Source organism: Ranitomeya imitator, chromosome 4 (genome assembly GCF_032444005.1).
Source record: "Ranitomeya imitator isolate aRanImi1 chromosome 4, aRanImi1.pri, whole genome shotgun sequence".
NCBI lineage: Eukaryota > Metazoa > Chordata > Amphibia > Anura > Dendrobatidae > Ranitomeya > Ranitomeya imitator.
In genome coordinates, this window is record NC_091285.1 from 689,157,226 (window position 1) to 689,176,015 (window position 18,790).

Genomic DNA, 18,790 nt, shown 5'->3' on the forward strand with positions numbered 1-18,790 from the left:
ACCACATTACACAATGCCTCCAAGCTCTTTCTTCTGTCTCATTCATTGATGTGATAACATTTGGGTCTCTCATAAGTGTTCTTATTTGAGGTCCATCAAATATTCCAGCCTTTTTCTTCTCTTCACTAAGACCAGGAAAAGTTGAACATATATAGTTAAAGCATTCTCCACCGTGATTGAGAGCTCTGATGAACTGCTTCATCAATCCAAGTTTTATGTGTAAGGGAGGAAAGACAGTGTCCTTCCTATCCACTAGAGGATCATGGATGACATTCTTATCGCCAGATGTCAAAATCTGTCGCTGAGGCCGTTCAGTCTTAACCCAAATGCTCTGCTGTAGCTCTACTGCCCCAGTAGCACAGAAAACAAGGGTGTTATCATAACAAATGGGAATTATGCATGTTCAAAGAAAACAAAGATATTCTCACATTTATTGGGAGACTAAATGAAAACTAAATTTACCTTAGTGAACCGTATAAACCGACACGTTTCATACACTACTTATATTTATCATGGAATTCATGAAAATGGGCTATATACATATAGTGCAAAAACGTGATGTGATAGAGAAATTATAAGATCAGATTTGAATTCAGCACCCTCAAATTAGTCTAAAACTGTTCTTAAAGTCCATGCCAGAATTTTTTTTTGTAGACCAGTGTAATAGATAATAGATAGATAATAGATAGATAGATAATAGATAGATAGATAGATAGATAGATAGATAGATAGATAGATGAAAGATAGATAATAGATAGATAGATAGATAGATAGATAGATAGATAGATAGATAGATAGATAGATAGATAGATAATAGATAGATAGATAATAGATAGATAGATAGATAATAGATTGATAGATGAAAGATAGATAATAGATAGATAGATAGATAGATAGATAGATAGATAGATAGATAGATGAAAGATAGATAATAGATAGATAGATAGATAAATAGATAGATAGATAGATAATAGATAGATAGATAATAGATAGATAGATAATAGATTGATAGATGAAAGATAGATAATAGATAGATAATAGATAGATAGATAGAAGGTAGATAATAGATAGACAAATAGATAGATAGATAGATAATAGGTAGATAATAGATAGATAGATAACAGATAGATAGATAGATAATAGGTAGATAATAGGTAGATAATAGATAGATAACAGATAGATAGATAGATAGATAATAGATAGATAACAGATAGATAGATAGATAATAGGTAGATAATAGATAGATAGATAGATAACAGATAGATAATAGGTAGATGATAGATAATAAATAGAAAATAGATAGATAATAGATAGATAGATAATAGATAGATAATAAATAGAAAATAGATAGATAGATAATAGATAGATAATAGGTAGATAATAGATAGATAATAAATAGAAAATAGATAGATAATAGATAGATAATAGATAATATGTAGATAATATGTAGATAATAGATAGATAATAGATAGATAGATAATAGATAGATAATAGGTTGATAAATAGATAGATAATAGATAGATAATAGGTAGATAGATAATAGATAGATGATAGATAATAGATAGATAATAGGTAGATAATAGATAGATGATAGATAATAGATAGATAATAGGTAGATAATAGATAGATAATAGATAGATAATGGATAGATAGATAAATAGATAATAGGTAGATAATAGGTAGATAATAGGTAGATAAGTAGATAATAGATTATATGGTAACAGATAAAATATATAAAGTGAAGAAACATTCCACAGTAGACTGGATATAACCGGTCTTGTGTCTTTATTACATCCGCAGGCCGTGCCGGATTACGGGTACACGAGTTGTGTGGGGTCTGCGGTGGCAGTGACATATCTTCTGGATCAGATCAGGTTCTTGAGCAGGTTCTGTTCCTTCAGGTCCTGCAGGGTGAGAGCGTGGAGACGGGTCAGCTCTGCCAGCTCCTCCCAGACTAGAGAAAGGGAAACAAGACTTGTCTCACAATAGTCTTTCACAGCTGTAATATGGCTGCAGTCTGGGTCCTGATGGACCTCATGGTCAATGGGGTGGATCATTGACTACATGGATCCGTCATGGCTACAAAATATTATGTCGGTAAGAACTTACCATAAGAAAACATTGAGCTTCTCCGGGGTTCTCGCAGCAATAAGCTGTGAAAATAACTGACCAAAGCCCCTGATGAGAGCGACCTCTCCGGAAGAGGAAGGGATTTCAGGTATGTGAAGTCCACAGCCAGGGGGTTCCTCGGGGGCGGAGAAACACAGGTGCTGACCACATCCCACACAATGTGCCACACTCCCACATCTAGAGGACGGAGACATGAGGGGTTACTGATACCAGTGATCATACATAGATCCGTCTGTACTTGGCTGCGATGGTCAGGTGCCTGGAGCTGGACATCACCAAAGCCTCATCCAATGGCCAGCCGTTCCAGGCCCCCAAAGAGCTTTATAGAAGATGGACCACCTCTTTAATTACAAGGAGACGTGTTGCGCTCACCCTTCGTGTCCCAGTCAGAGTAAGATGGCAGCATGAGGGGCGAGTCTTTATCGCAGAGTTCTGTGCCCAAGAACCGTTGGTGATTGGACCTCACCCACACGTACGGGCGGCCATACTTGGCGTACGCAGCCAGCAAGAAAAGAGTGCAATGCGTTTCCTGAAAATGAATGTAACAGAGAATTTCCATAATTAGGGAGGGTAGTTAATAGCTTTACAGTAACCCCCGAGGGCTTTGTGCAGTAAAGAGGGTAAAGGAGCTACCCATGACTAGACGGCCCCTCATTCATCACATCAGGGCCCCACTTGCTGCGTCGTTCCAGCGATGTCTGAGCTGCTGTCCCCACAGGTGACATTGTTGTGTCACGTCAATCAGTGGTCGCTCATTGGCTGCAGTTCATCCATGTAATGTCTGCTTTGACTAAATAGTTAACGCTGCCACTGGTTAGCGGCTGCTGATTGGCTGCAGTGGTATCGTGACACAACAATATCACATTATCCCCTGGCTATAGCAGTGCTATTATTGCTAACATGTAAGCACCGCAAGGCTTACTGTCAGTATCCCTGGTGATCTAGAGCACTGAAAGGATTATCGTCAGTATCCCTGGTGGTCTAGAGAACTGCAAGGCTTACTGTCAGTATCCCTGGTGGTCTAGAGCAACAAAAGGCATACTGCCAGTATCCCTCTTGGTCTGGAGCACCAAAAGGCTTACTGTCAGTATCCCTGGTTGTCTAGAGCACTGAAAAGCTTACTGTCAGTATCCCTGGTGCCCTACACCTGATCTGTACTACTAGTATCCCAGGTGGTCTAGGGCAGTGAATTTTATTACCAGCATCCCAAGTGGTCTAGGGCAGTGAATTTGTCAGGTTTCAAACTCAGCAGGTCTTGTGCACCAGGCGGCAGCTCTTCCCTCTGAGTTATTCAGCTTGCTGGACAGTTCCTTGCTAAATCAGATACTAGTACCGGTGTTGTTCCAGATTGTCTCCACCCCGAGTTCCTTATTGGCTCCGCCCTGTAATCTCCTAATTGAGCATCCTATTTAAACCTGGCAGTGCACTTCCTTCATTGCGAAATTATTGAACTCCCAGCCTTTAGTCTAGCTTCTTTCCACCTGTTGCTTATTCTCAAGATCCTACGGCTGCTTAGTGTACCGACCTCTGGTTATATCCTGACTATGATTCCTGCTTATCCACCTAGCTATACTGTTCCTCCATGTATCAACCTCTGGCTATATCCCGACTGTAATTCCTGATTATCCTCCCCTCTACACTGCTGCTCCGTGTACCAACCTCTGACTATATGCTGACTACAATACCTGCTTATCTTCCCAACTATACTGCTGCTCCGTGTACCAACCTCTGACAATATGCTGACTACGATTCCTGATTATCCTCTCAACTATACTGCTGCTCCGTGTACTGACGTCTGGCTATATCCTGACTACGATTCCTGCTTATCTTCCCAACTATACTGCTGCTCCGTGTACCAACCTCTGACAATATGCTGACTACGATTCCTGATTATCCTCTCAACTATACAGCTGCTCCGTGTACCGACGTCTGGCTATATCCTGACTACGATTCCTGCTTATCCTCCCAACTATACTGCAGCTCTATGTACTGACCTCTGACCATATGCTGACTATGATACCTGCTTATCCTCTCACCTATACTGCTGCTCTGTGTACCGACCTCTGGCTACATCCTGACTACAATAACTGCTTATCCTCCCAACTACACTGCAGCTCCGTGTACCGACCTCTGGCTATATCCTGACTATGATTCCTGATTATCCTCCCAACTATACTGCAGCTCTATGTACTGACCTCTGGCTATATCCTGACTATGATTCCTGATTATCCTCCCAACTATACTGCTGCTCCGTGTACCGACCTCTGGCTATATCCTGACTACGTTACCTGCTTATCCTCCCAACTATACTGCTGCTCTGTGTACCGACCTCTGACTATATCCTGACTATGGTACCTGATAATTCCCCCAACTACACAGCTGCTCCGTGTACCGACCTCTGGCTATATCCTGACTACATTACCTGCTTATCCTCCCAACTATACTGCTGCTCCGTGTACTGACTTCTGGCTATATCCTGATTATGATTCTTGATTATCCTCCCAACTATACTGCTGCTCCGTGTACTGACTTCTGGCTATATCCTGATTACAATTCCTGATTATCCTCCCAACTATACTGCTGCTCCGTGTTCCGACCTCTGGCTATATCCTGACTACGATACCTGCTTATCCTCCCAACTACACTGCTGCTCTGTGTACTGACTTCTGACTATATCCTGACTACGATACCTGCTTACTCTCCCAACTATACAGCTGTTCTATGCACCGACGTGAGGCTATATCCTGACTACGTTACCTGCTTATCCTCCTAACTATACTGCTGCTCCGTGCACTGACCTCTGGCTATATCCTGACTATGATTCCTGCTTATCCTCCCAACTATACTGCTGCTCTATGTACCGACCTCTGGCTATATCCTGACTATGATTCCTGCTTATCCTCCCAACTATACTGCTGCTCCGTGTACCGACCTCTGACTATATCCTGACTACGATACCTGCTTATCCTCCCAACTATACTGCTGCTCCGTGTACTGACCTCTGGCTATATCCTGACTACGATACCTGCTAATCCTCCCAACTATACTGCTCCTCCGTGTACTGACCTGTGGCTATATCCTGACTACTATTCCTGCTTATCCTCCCAACTATCCCAACTATACTGCTGCTCCGTGTACCGACCTCTGGCTATATCCTGACTACGATACCTGCTTATCCTCCCAACTATACTGCTGCTCCGTGCACTGACCTCTGGCTATATCCTGACTACTATTCCTGCTTATCCTCCCAACTATCCCAACTATACTGCTGCTCCGTGTACTGACATCTGGCTATATCCTGACTACGATACCTGCTTATCCTCCCAACTATACTGCTGCTCCGTGTACTGACCTCTGGCTATATCCTGACTACGATACCTGCTAATCCTCCCAACTATACTGCTGCTCCGTGTACTGACCTCTGGCTATATCCTGACTACTATTCCTGCTTATCCTCCCAACTATCCCAACTATACTGCTGCTCCGTGTACCGACCTCTGGCTATATCCTGACTACGATACCTGCTTATCCTCCCAACTATACTGCTGCTCCGTGCACTGACCTCTGGCTATATCCTGACTACTATTCCTGCTTATCCTCCCAACTATCCCAACTATACTGCTGCTCCGTGTACTGACATCTGGCTATATCCTGACTACGATACCTGCTTATTCTCCCAACTACACTGCTGTTCCATGTCCCGACCTCTGGCTATATCCTGACTACTATTCCTGATTATCCTCCCAACTATACTGCTGCTCCGTGTACCGACCTCTGGCTATATCCTGACTACGATACCTGCTTTTCCTCCCAACTATACTGCTGCTCCGTGTACTGACCTCTGGCTGTATGCTGACTACAGTTCCTGCTGGTGCTGCACCTACTGGTTGCAATATCACTACTCAGGTCAGTCCATAGCAGAATGATATTCTGGGTGGTCTAGGGCAGTGAATGATATTCATGGTGGTTTAGGGCAGTGAATGACATCCCAGGTGGTCTAGGGCTATGAATACTATTACCAAACCCCAGTGCTTGGATCATGCATGAGGAATGCTGGCAGCGTCACGATTCCCAACATCAGAGGTCTCGGCTCTCTGACCCTACGGTAGGTGACAGGACAGTCCGGACTATCCGCACAGCTGCTCTTTCTTTCCCTCTCGCAGTTTATGTCCGTGTTCGCCCTGTAAAAGCCGCCATGGCCAAGAGCCTCTTACCGGAATAGCGATTTCTCTATCGCAGGGAGACGCGGGCGGCAACAGAGCAGAATCTCTGGTGGAGAAAAGCAAAAATGGATTTCAGGAAACTTGTCCGGTCCTGAAAGTTCTACAAGTTAGATCTCTGCTTCTTCTAAAGAAATAACACGAAAATTCTTCTGAGTCAAAATTCTGCTTAATAATTTCCTCAGAGAGCTGATGTGTTGTTACAATGTACAGTTATCAGCTGGAACGTGATACATTGTAGCATTCAGCCTTGTGAGCAGCAGCACCCATACAATGTTATGTGTCAGGGATACCATAGGATTAATAACTATGAAAGATTGGTAACACATGAGAAGTTTGTGGAAGCCCCTCTGTGTCCGGACGGTGGACGGAGCAGCTCTTCTTCCCCTCTCACAGCTGGAGATGTAACAGAAGCAGAGACCAAAACTAATCGGAAGGTCTGTACATACCGTGGTGTGGACTGGTCACTGCTGCACGTAGGAAGGTGGTAGATGGTCTCACCGCTGAGAGACCCCGGAGAGCGAGGAGGCAGCCAGCTCTAGAAGAGACAAGAAGGAGGAGTGATGGAGGAGACAGAGACACCGCACAATAACCAAAAAGTGTGACCTCACCAGATCGTCATTCACCACCGTAAGTAAAATCTCTTCTCTTCCTCTCAGCCATGGTTGAAAATATCGGAAACCCTAGAATGATAGCACAACGGCACAAAAATAAAAAACATAAAATATCATCTCCTGTGTACAAGAAAATGCAAATACTTCCCCTATATACACGAATATAAGTGCTATAATACTTTCCCCTACGTACAAGAATATAACTACTATAATACTGCTCCTATGTACAAGAATATAACTACTATAATACTGCCCCTATGTACAAGAATATAACTACTATAATACTGCCCCCTATGTACAGGAATATAACTACTATAATACTGCCCCTATGTACAAGAACATAACTACTATAATACTGCCCCTATGTACAAGAATATAACTACTATAATACTGCTCCTATGTACAAGAATATAACTACTATAATACTGCCCCTATGTACAAGAATATAACTACTATAATACTGCCCCTATGTACAGGAATATAACTACTATAATACTGCCCCTATGTACAAGAACATAACTACTATAATACTGCCCCTATGTACAAGAACATAACTACTATAATACTGTCCCCTATGTACAAGAATATAACTACTATAATACTGCTCCCTATGTACAAGAATATAACTACTATAATACTGCCCCTATGTACAAGAATATAACTACTATAATACTGCCCCTATGTACAAGAATATAACTACTATAATACTGTCCCCTATGTACAAGAATATAACTACTATAATACTGCCCCCTATGTACAAGAATATAACTACTATAATACTGCCCCTATGTACAAGAATATAACTACTATAATACTGCTCCTATGTACAAGAATATAACTACTATAATACTGCCCCTATGTACAAGAATATAACTACTATAATACTGCCCCTATGTACAAGAATATAACTACTATAATACTGCTCCTATGTACAAGAATATAACTACTATAATACTGCTCCTATGTACAAGAATATAACTACTATAATACTGCCCCCTATGTACAAGAATATGACTACTATAATACTGCTCTTATGTACAAGAATGTAACTACTATAATACTGCCCCTATGTACAAGAATATAACTACTATAATACTGCCCCCTATGTACAAGAATATAACTACTATAATACTGCTCCTATGTACAAGAATATAACTACTATAATACTGCCCCCTATGTACAAGAATATGACTACTATAATACTGCTCTTATGTACAAGAATGTAACTACTATAATACTGCCCCTATGTACAAGAATATAACTACTATAATACTGCCCCCTATGTACAAGAATATAACTACTATAATACTGCTCCTATGTACAAGAATATAACTACTATAATACTGCCCCCTATGTACAAGAATATGACTACTATAATACTGCTCCTATACACAAGAATGTAACTACTATAATACTGCTCCTATGTACAAGAACGTAACTACTATAATACTGCTCCTATGTACAAGAATATGACTACTATAATACTGCTCCTATGTACAAGAATATAACTACTATAATAATGCCCCTATGTACAAGAATATAACTACTATAATACTGCCCCTATGTACAAGAATATAACTACTATAATACTGTCCCCTATGTACAAGAATATAACTACTATAATACTGCTCCTATGTACAAGAATATAACTACTATAATACTGCTCCTATGTATAAGAATATAACTACTATAATACTGCCCCTATGTACAAGAATATAACTACTATAATACTGCTCCCTATGTACAAGAATATAACTACTATAATACTGCCCCTATGTACAAGAATATAACTACTATAATACTGCCCCCTATGTACAAGAATATGACTACTATAATACTGCTCCTATATACAAGAATATAACTACTATAATACTGCTCCTATGTACAAGAATGTAACTACTATAATACTGCTCCTATGTACAAGAATATAACTACTATAATAATGCCCCTATGTACAAGAATATAACTACTATAATACTGCCCCTATGTACAAGAATATAACTACTATAATACTGTCCCCTATGTACAAGAATATAACTACTATAATACTGCTCCTATGTATAAGAATATAACTACTATAATACTGCCCCTATGTACAAGAATATAACTACTATAATACTGCTCCTATGTGTAGGAATATAACTACTATAATACTGCCCCTATGTACAAGAATATAACTACTATAATACTGCCCCTATGTACAAGAATATAACTACTATAATACTGCCCCTATGTACAAGAATATAACTACTATAATACTGCTCCTATGTACAAGAATATAACTACTATAATACTGCTCCTATGTACAAGAATATAACTACTATAATACTGCCCCTATGTACAAGAATATAACTACTATAATACTGCTCCTATGTACAAGAATATAACTACTATAATACTGCCCCTATGTACAAGAATATATCTACTATAATACTGCCGCTATGTACAAGAATATAACTACTATAATACTGCCCCTATGTACAAGAATATAACTACTATAATACTGCTCCTATGTGTAGGAATATAACTACTATAATACTGCCCCTATGTACAAGAATATAACTACTATAATACTGCTCCTATATACAAGAATATAACTACTATAATACTGCTCCTATGTACAAGAATATAACTACTATAATACTGCCCCTATGTACAAGAATATAACTACTATAATACTGCTCCTATGTACAAGAATGTAACTACTATAATACTGCCCCTATGTACAAGAATATAACTACTATAATACTGCCCCTATGTACAAGAATATAACTACTATAATACTGCCCCTATGTACAAGAATATAACTACTATAATACTGCCCCTATGTACAAGAATATAACTACTATAATACTGCTCCTATGTACAAGAATATAACTACTATAATACTGCTCCTATGTACAAGAATATAACTACTATAATACTGCCCCTATGTACAAGAATATAACTACTATAATACTGCCCCTATGTACAAGAATATAACTATTATAATACTGCTCCTATGTACAAGAATGTAACTACTATAATACTGCCCCTATGTACAAGAATATAACTACTATAATACTGCCCCTATGTACAAGAATGTAACTACTATAATACTGCTCCTATGTACAAGAATGTAACTACTATAATACTGCTCCTATGTACAAGAATATAACTACTATAATACTGCCCCTATGTACAGTATATAGCCTTTGTGGGGTTTTTTTTTTTTACCTGTAAGGACCCCAGCAGAGACAGGTCAGAGAGGAACTGATCCAGTTTTTGCTTTTCTTCATCCTGAGGAATGAGCGTGACGTTATATGAGCAGATATCGGAGAACATTAGTGCACACAATCATTAATGACCGCGCTGTGTAATTGTGGACATGGAGATGCAGACTTGGTTGTTTGGTTTCCTCCCTGTTGGTCCCCAGTACAGGTGCTTCTTTGTATGATGTGTAGCCCACCCTCCTGGCACACACATTATATATATATATATATATATATACACACACATCTCTTACGTGTAGATTCATGGTGTCGTCCCTGGATGCTGCCGTGCGGAGTTAACCCCTTGTGGTCTGCGTCCAGTCTGCGGCTTCCATCCTCCGGCTGGCAGCCATTCTGCTTCTCCTCCTCCCCCTGTATCATAATCCCACCCAGCTCGGGAGGCCTATCCCAGCACACAATGATGGAGCAGCATTTATTGTCCTCTCCAGGATGAATCCCAGCCATATATATTCTATCAGGTTATTGTCTAAGGCTTCCAATACACTGATTAGCATGAATAAAAATATATATATATATATATATATATATATATATATATATATATATATATATGCCCCCTACAGGCTGCGTGACTTGCCTTTCACATCAGGGGTTAATAGATGGGAGTTCCTTTGGGGGTAGCACATACATGGTTTAGTTTTTTGCTTCATGAAATCAGATATTTTTAACAAACCGTTGGATTTTTTTTTTTTTTTCCACTTTTCCTGGGATCTTAGTGAATGAGTTGGTTGTGGATATCAGTGACAGGTAATATTTGGGGGGGGTTATTATAAAAAAAAATAAAGTAATTGACGGGGATTTATATGGAGTGCTGTGATTGCTCGGGGAGGACACATGCAGAAACTAAAGACGACTGAGTATGGATGGATCGCTCCAGGATCTGGCCCGTGGGGAGTCAGTGGGAGAACCTGACCTTTAAGGAAAATCCTTCCTGGTTGGAAATATGACCAGAAGTATATTTGAGTTTATTTTTTCGCTCCCCTCCTTCCCAGAGCTGTTACATTTTTCCGTTAATACGGCCATGTGAGGACTTAATTTTTTGCGGGACGAGTTGTACTTTTGAACACCACCATTGGTTTTACCATGTCATGTACTGGAAAATGAGGGGGGGGGGGGAAATTTTTTCAAGTGTGGTGAAATTGCAGAAAACAAGAAGAAAAAAAAGTGCAATCCCACACTTGTTTTTTGTTTGGCTTTTTTCTAGGTTCACTAAATAGTAAAACTAACCTGCCTATGATTCTCCAGGTCATTACGAGTTCATAGACACCTAACATCACTAGGTTATTTATTATCTAAAAATGCTGAAAAATTCCAAACTTTTTTTTTTTTTAAACAAAAAGATTGCGCCATTTTCCAACCTGTAGCGTCTCCATTTTTCGTGATTTGGGTCGGGTGAGGGCTTACTTTTTGCAGGACGAGCTGACGTTTTTAATACCACTTTGGTGCAGATACGTTCTTTTGATCGCCCATTATTGCAATCTTGCAGCAACCAAAATAACGCAGTTCTGGCTTTTTTTTTTTTTTTACCATGGCTTAACGATTCCATTAATTTTTTAGATTGATAGACCGGGTAATTCTGAATCCGGTGATACCAAATTTGTATGATTTTTTTAAATGCTTTATTTTGAGTGGGGCAAAAGGGGGGTGTGATATTTTTTTTCTCTTTTGGCATGCTTCTATAGCATCCATGGGAGATAGGTGATCAGTTCTACTGTATGTAGCTGAATTGCTAACTTTTTTTGAGTGCTGACCACCAGGTCGCGCTCATAGCAATCCAGCATAGACAACCATAGAGGCCCTCTGGAGCCCTCAGGTTTTCATCATGCCAACCCATGGTGATGTGACATGAGTGCCAAAGGGTGGGATTTCTGGGGTTCTTGCCAGAAGCACATGTTAAATGCTGCTGTTAGAGTTTGACAGCAGCATTTAACAGCCGCAGGAGGGTCGTTATTCCACCCACAGCTGTTAGCTGACATGTGCCAGGACAGATGTGGGCCCACATCAAAAGGGTGTCTGACAGTGGCGTATTACTACACCTGATGTCTGAGAGGGGTTATTGATTTGTTACTTTTATCATATGAGAGTGGCTGCGGATCTGAACAGTTTATTTTCACATTCTCTCCATTAGGCTAAGTTCACATTAGCATTGTGCGGGGTTGCGTCGGGCGCAGCAACGCATGCATCCCTATATTTAACATGGGGGGGGGGGGCACATGGACATGCGTTGTCTTGAGTTGTGACGCATGCGTCATTTTGGTGTGCAACAGAAAACGCTGCATTATGCAGTTTTCTGCGCCAAAAATCATGCAAGAATGGACGCATGCGTCACAAAAGCATTAAGCTACTTACTGGTAGCGGCATTTTTCGGAGGCCCATGACAGCACACGAGAGAGAGGGGATCCGCCCTTAAGGAACAGGAAACCTACAGATACAAAAGGGCGGCACCTCTCCCCATGCATCAGTTGTATTTCAGAGCCTGAGAGGACTGCCGCGGTTAGTGGTACACAAATATACAATATATACATTATATACATTTGAAACAAAATAACCCATTATTGTAATAAGACACCATACGTGAGATTTACATATTACGCTATATACATATCAGGAAGTGCTACCCCCACGTGAATAGGGAGGGAACTAAGGGTGCTGTCATGGGCCTCCGAAAAATGCCGCTACCAGTAAGTAGCTTAATGCTTTATTCGGACTCCCATGACAGCACACGAGAGATTTACAGAGATGTAAGCTACCTTAGGGAGGGACTATAGATTGTAGCACCCTTAACCCAAAGGAAAGATCAGAGGAGGACCCCAAATCCAACCGATAGTGTTTAAAGAAAGTGGAAGGGGATGACCATGTGGCCGCCTTACATATCTGCTCCACTGACACTCCAGATCTTTCTGCCCAGGATGACGCCATGGCCCGGGTGGAATGTGCCTTTAGGTTCTGCGGAGCTGGCCCCCCACCTGCTGTATAAGCTAGAGAGATAGTTTCCCTAATCCATTTAGCCAGTAAATATTTCGATACTCTAAATCCTTTCTTTGGACCTTGGAAGGAAAGAAGCAGTGCCCCATCCTTCTTCCAATTATCAGTAGCTGAAATATACTGAAGAAAAGATCTCCTGACGTCTAACGTATGAAGCTCCTGCTCTTTAGGATTAGAGGGATTAGGAATAAAGGACGGCAAAACTATCTCCTGTGATCTATGGAACCGTGTCGCCACCTTTGGCAGATATGCTGGGTCTGGTCTAAGGACTACTCTGTCTGACAAGATTTCAGTGTATGGAGGAGCTCTGGAAAGTGCCTGTATATCCTCTATCCTGCGAGCTGAGGTTATGGCAATCAGGAAGGCTGTCTTAAGTGTCAACATTTTGATCGAGGCCTCCTGCAGAGGTTCAAAGGGGGGTTTAGTTAGAGAGGACAGAACTAAATTTAAATCCCATGGAACTGTTCTGTCTTTATGCAGTGGTGTAGATCTACTAACTGCCTTCATAAACCTCGCTATCCAGTAGTTATTCGCTATATTACAGGAAAACAGGGCACCTAAAGCTGAGACCTGTACCCTAAGGGTACTAGGAGAGAGTTTCAACTCGAACCCCTTCTGTAGGAACTCTAAGATTTGTTGTACTGGCACCCCGTCTTGGATATTAAACTTTGAACAAGACAAGAACTTTCTCCAAGTCCTAGAGTAGATTTTCGTAGTTATTTGCTTTCTACTCTTTAGGAGCGTCTCCACCAAGTTTGGAGAGAAGCCTTTTCCCACTAATAGTGACCGTTCAAACACCATGCCGTCAAATGGAGCCCCGTCACTTGTGGATGGGAGATCGGTCCCTGCGAAAGCAAGTTCGGGATCTCTGGCAGTACCCAGGGGACCGCTACAGACATTGTCTTGAGCCAGGCAAACCAGGTTCTTCTGGGCCAAAAGGGGGCGATAAGGATGACTTTCGCTCGATCCTCCCTGATTTTCCTCACCACTAGAGGTATCAGGTTCAGTGGTGGGAAAGCATAGGCTAGTGGAAAATCCCATTTTATGAGAAACGCGTCTACCGCCAGGGGATTCTCCCTGGGATTTAGGGAGCAAAAAAGTTTTACTTTTCTGTTGTTTCTGGTGGCGAATAGATCCACCACTGGTTGACCCCATCTGCGGACGACAAGATTGAAAATGTCCTCGTTGAGAGACCACTCTCCCTGTTTTAACACATTTCGGCTGAGGAAATCTGCTGCCACATTTTCTTTTCCTTTGATGTGAAGAGCTGTCAAAGATAGAAAATTGAGCTCTGCCACCTGGAACAACCGATCCGTGATCTGCATTAAAGTTTCGGAACGAGTTCCCCCTTGCCGGTTTATGTAAGCGACCGCCACTCTGTTGTCCGACAGAATTCTGACGTGCTGGCCCTGCAGATATACGAGGAATTTTTTAACAGCCAGTTCAACTGCCAACAACTCTCTTTGATTTGATGAAAATGTTGTGAAGGGTTCCCACTGTCCCTGGACCACCATGTCTCCCATATAGGCTCCCCACCCTGAAGAGCTGGCATCCGTGGTTATCACGTGGGTGACATCTATCATCCAGGGAACCCCTGCTGATAAATTTTGTTTATCTAGCCACCATCTAAGGGAATTCAATGTTATCGGCCTCAATGTCAATTTTCCATTCAATGCGCCTCCTAAGGCTCTGTCATGGAACAGGACTTCATTTTGTAGGGACCTGGTGTGGAACTGAGCCCACTTAACTGCTGGGATGCAAGATGTGAGTGACCCAAGTAGAGACATTGCTTGCCTAAGTGTCATGGAAGGTGTATTGATTGCTCTTAATACAAAACTCTGAATTTGGTCCATTTTCTCTATAGGGAGGAGACACTGCTGTGTCACTGAATTCAACATTAACCCCAGGAATTTTTGAACATTTAGGGGCTGTAATTTAGATTTTTCAAAGTTTATGATCCAACCCAACCGTTCTAGTTTGGTTTTAGCAATCTCCCATTGTGACAGACAATGATCTACAGAGTTACCTACAATGAGGAAATCGTCTAAGTAGGGGACTATAAGGATATTTGACTCTCTTAAATGCGCCATAACTTCCGCAATTATTTTAGTAAACACCCTAGGTGCCGAGGTGATCCCAAAGGGGAGCGCTCTGAATTGAAAATGTCGAATCCTACCCCCCATTAGTATCGCTACCCTCAGGTATCGTTGGAAATCAGCATGAATGGGTACATGATAGTAGGCATCTTTCAAATCCACTACTACCATGAAACAGTTGTTGAAAAGCATTTTTATTGCCGAATTGATGGACTCCATTTTGAAAGTATGTTTCACCAAAAACTTATTGAGACCCTTAAGATTTATAATGGTCCTGTAAGATTTATCAGGCTTCTGGATTAGGAACAGGGGAGAGTAAAACCCTTCCCCTGCCTGAGAATACGGCACTTCTACCAAAACATTTTTGGAACAAAGAGTCCTCACTTCCTCTTCTAGGGCGAATTGTTCAGTGGGAGATGAGCGCCAGGGTGTTAACCTAAAATTGTCCTGTGGAATATGAACAAATTCCAGCTTGAGACCATGGGAAACAGTGTCTTTTATCCAAACGCTGTTTGTGATTTTCGACCACTCTGCCGAGAAATGCAATAGTCTCCCTCCCACTGGAATTGCCAGTCATTGGTCTTGTTTTTTATTTTCCGTCTGGTTACGGCGAAACATGAGACCTGTACCTCGCTTTCGCCTATCCTCCCATCTGGGACGATCTCTCCCTGGTGAAAAGGCTCGCTTTCCTCCCCGGTTGAACCTTCTTTTGTTGAAGGGACGACGGTATGGATTGAACAGGTTGGGAAACTTTTTCTTATCATCTCCTGCTTTCTCCAGGAGTTCATCCAGGGTAGGCCCAAATAAATATTCGCCTTTACAAGGGATAGCGCAGAGCTTCGCTTTTGCCTGCATATCCCCCGGCCAGCATTTCAGCCATAGGGCTCTCCTTGCAGCATTAGAAAGTCCTGCTGCTCTAGCTGCCAACTTTACGGAGTCAATTGAGGCGTCTGATAAAAAAGCCGCCCCCTCCTGGATTACAGGTAATGCTGAGAGAATGGACTCTCTAGAGGCCCCTTGTTTTAATTGGGTCTCCAACTGGTCCAGCCAGACCATCATTGACCTTGCCGTGCAGGTTGAAGCTACCGCAGGTCTTAAGGAGCCAGCTGCCATCTCCCAGGTTCCCTTCAGGAAGGTATCCACTTTCCTATCCAGGGGGTCTTTAAGTGTTCCCATATCTTCAAATGGGAGAGAAGATCGTTTAGCTACCTTGGCAATTGCTGCATCCAGCTTGGGTGCTTTCTCCCAGTTACTTACTGCTGGGTCATCAAAAGGGTATCGGCGTTTTTGCGCAGGTGGTAAGGAGCCTTTTCTCTCAGGTTTCCTCCATTCCCTATTAATAAGATCTTGTATTTTCTCATTTAAAGGAAACACTCTGCGCTTCTTTTGCTCCAATCCACTGAACATCATTTGTTCTTTGGATAGTTGAGGCTTGGGTTCCGATATACCCATTGTGCCTCTGACCGCCTTTACCAATTTGTCTATCCTTTCTAGGGGTAGGCAAAACCGAGCAGCGTCTTCTTCCGAAGAGGAGGATGATGCTGCTGAATTGTCTGATTCTTCGGACTTGTCCTTTTCCACAGACGAATCAGATGCCCACTCAGTTCTCTGCCTAGAACCTCCTGACTGTGAAAGGTTTTTAAAGGACTCTTTAACCTCCATTCTAATCATCTCCTTGAGACTGGCCGTAATAGAGGAGGATTCTTCGGCTACCTACGGGGATAAGTAAGGTAGACTAGAGTGTAAAATCTACATGCTATACCCCCTCCCCTCTTTCCAGAACCTCACCGTCTGCTGGATACAGGGGTCACATAGTTTTTTAGGGTGTGAGTCAGGCAAGGGAACCCCGCAGATGGCACATTCCCTATGCTTCGCCTTACTGACGTTTTTCCTTCCCTGCATAAAACACATGAGGGGAGACTAGTCACTAAGTGAACTTTCTTGAAGATCACTTACCAGTGGCTGCTCACACCCAGAAATACCGAAGCACGAGGGGGATCCTTTTTGACTGACCCTCCAGACCCCTGTCTGGAGGAGCTTCTGCGGCCCGAACCATCGCTCCTTTTTTCATGTTCCTTCTCCTTGGGTTTCTGGGATGCTTGTTCCAGCAGCACAACCTGCTGATCCTGATCTGAATCCATTTTCAGTAAATTGGAGCCAGAACCCGGGAACATGCTGCTGGAGCCGCCTTATAAGGCCCCTCCTTCGGTCAGCGCACCTTGCCCAGCTTGCTTGTTTAATTTTCCCGCCCCCCCGCAGCTGTGGGGAATCAATCGTCGCTCCGGAGGGATTGCGGCATGATCTCCGGTGGGCGCCGCCATCTTGGAGCCCCCGCGCATGCGCAGGAGCTCACCGATCCGGAAGACGTCGCCGGCTCCGCCCCCCGACGTCACCACAGCTTACAGCGCTTCCTGTCAGCGCTGTAGCTCTCGTGGAACGCCGAGGTCGGCCAGCTACGATCCGATCGGCGCCCCCCAGATGCCGCCGCGCTCCCCCCTGCTCCAGAGAGACCCACAGCCCACGGGAAGGGCGACTTACCAGACGCTGGCCCCGGAGACCGGACACCCCCTGGCGACCGCTCCTCGCTGCCTAGTCACCGCCGTGCCGCCCTGCCAGGGCCACCGTGACTACTTCAGGTACCCGCACCGGCCGAAGTGGGAGACCCTCTCGCCACCAGAATCGGTCCGGCCGGCCTGGACTCCTGTAGTTTCTATAGGCATCCAGTCCCTTCAGGAACAGGAAACCAACTGATGCATGGGGAGAGGTGCCGCCCTTTTGTATCTGTAGGTTTCCTGTTCCTTAAGGGCGGATCCCCTCTCTCTCGTGTGCTGTCATGGGAGTCCGAATAAAAGTTGCGTTTTGCATGCGTTGTGTCGCCGATGCAGCACCGCACAACGCTAATGTGAATGTAGCCTTACAGAGATGTTTTATATGTTATTACAGCTGAGCTCAATTATAAACATAGCAGGCTTTCATATCACTGCAGTCAGTGAGGGAAGGTGGAGCAGAGTTGAGATTTAAATACCTCCAGCTGTATCAGGTCAGTGTAACCTCTGCTGTGCTTACTGTTAGAGGGGGTGTGTAACAACCCTCATGTCCGCTATACTCCTTCCCTCACACTGACTGCAGTGAATTCAAGATTGGTGTTTGAGAAGTGTGATTCCAATGCTGAACTCTTACCCACAAACACCTCCAGCTTTTATTTCACAGCAATGTGAGGGATTAGAGTACAGCAGAGTAAAGTGTCTGTACAAAACTCCACTACTAGCTTTCCTACAGCCGTCAGTGGTGGAAGGGGAGCACAGTTGATCTTACGGCTCTTAGTGGAGAGCTGCAATAGGTATATTTAGTCACACGTGACCTTACTGAATCCCTCTCTGCACACCAGCTGCTGCAAGATGAAATCTGGCGGTATTTGTGCTTACTCAGCTTTGTTGCACTCACCCTACCCTTATTTTGGCTGCCATGAGGTG

General features: G+C 42.8%; 1 protein-coding gene across 2 annotated transcripts; it reads right to left on the reverse strand.

The window, feature by feature from the left end:
* Positions 1 to 1,753: 1,753 nt before the first annotated feature.
* LOC138677365 (uncharacterized) lies at positions 1,754 to 10,592 on the reverse strand. 2 transcript variants are annotated; one of them, XM_069767434.1, is made up of 8 exons: positions 10,470 to 10,592; positions 10,181 to 10,243; positions 6,962 to 7,033; positions 6,800 to 6,888; positions 6,345 to 6,399; positions 2,503 to 2,659; positions 2,110 to 2,307; positions 1,754 to 1,954 (listed from the first exon to the last, which is right to left on the reverse strand). In XM_069767434.1, exons 1-8 carry the CDS (start codon positions 10,479 to 10,481, stop codon positions 1,866 to 1,868), a joined length of 735 nt encoding a protein of 244 aa, XP_069623535.1. In that variant the 5' UTR covers positions 10,482 to 10,592; the 3' UTR covers positions 1,754 to 1,865. The 2 variants fall into 2 exon arrangements, with proteins under 2 accessions (XP_069623535.1, XP_069623534.1); XM_069767433.1 differs by having other exon boundaries at positions 10,461 to 10,563.
* Positions 10,593 to 18,790: the final 8,198 nt, after the last annotated feature.

Bases quoted from the DNA above. Each gene is read 5' to 3' on its own strand.
- LOC138677365 (XM_069767433.1), bottom strand. From the start codon at position 10,481: ATGAATCTACACGTAAGAGAT. The intron at 10,244-10,460 runs GTGTGTGTATAT...CTCATTCCTCAG, and splicing joins TGAATCTACACGTAAGAGAT to GATGAAGAAAAGCAAAAACT. The intron at 7,034-10,180 runs GTAAAAAAAAAA...CTATCATTCTAG, and splicing joins CTCTGCTGGGGTCCTTACAG to GGTTTCCGATATTTTCAACC.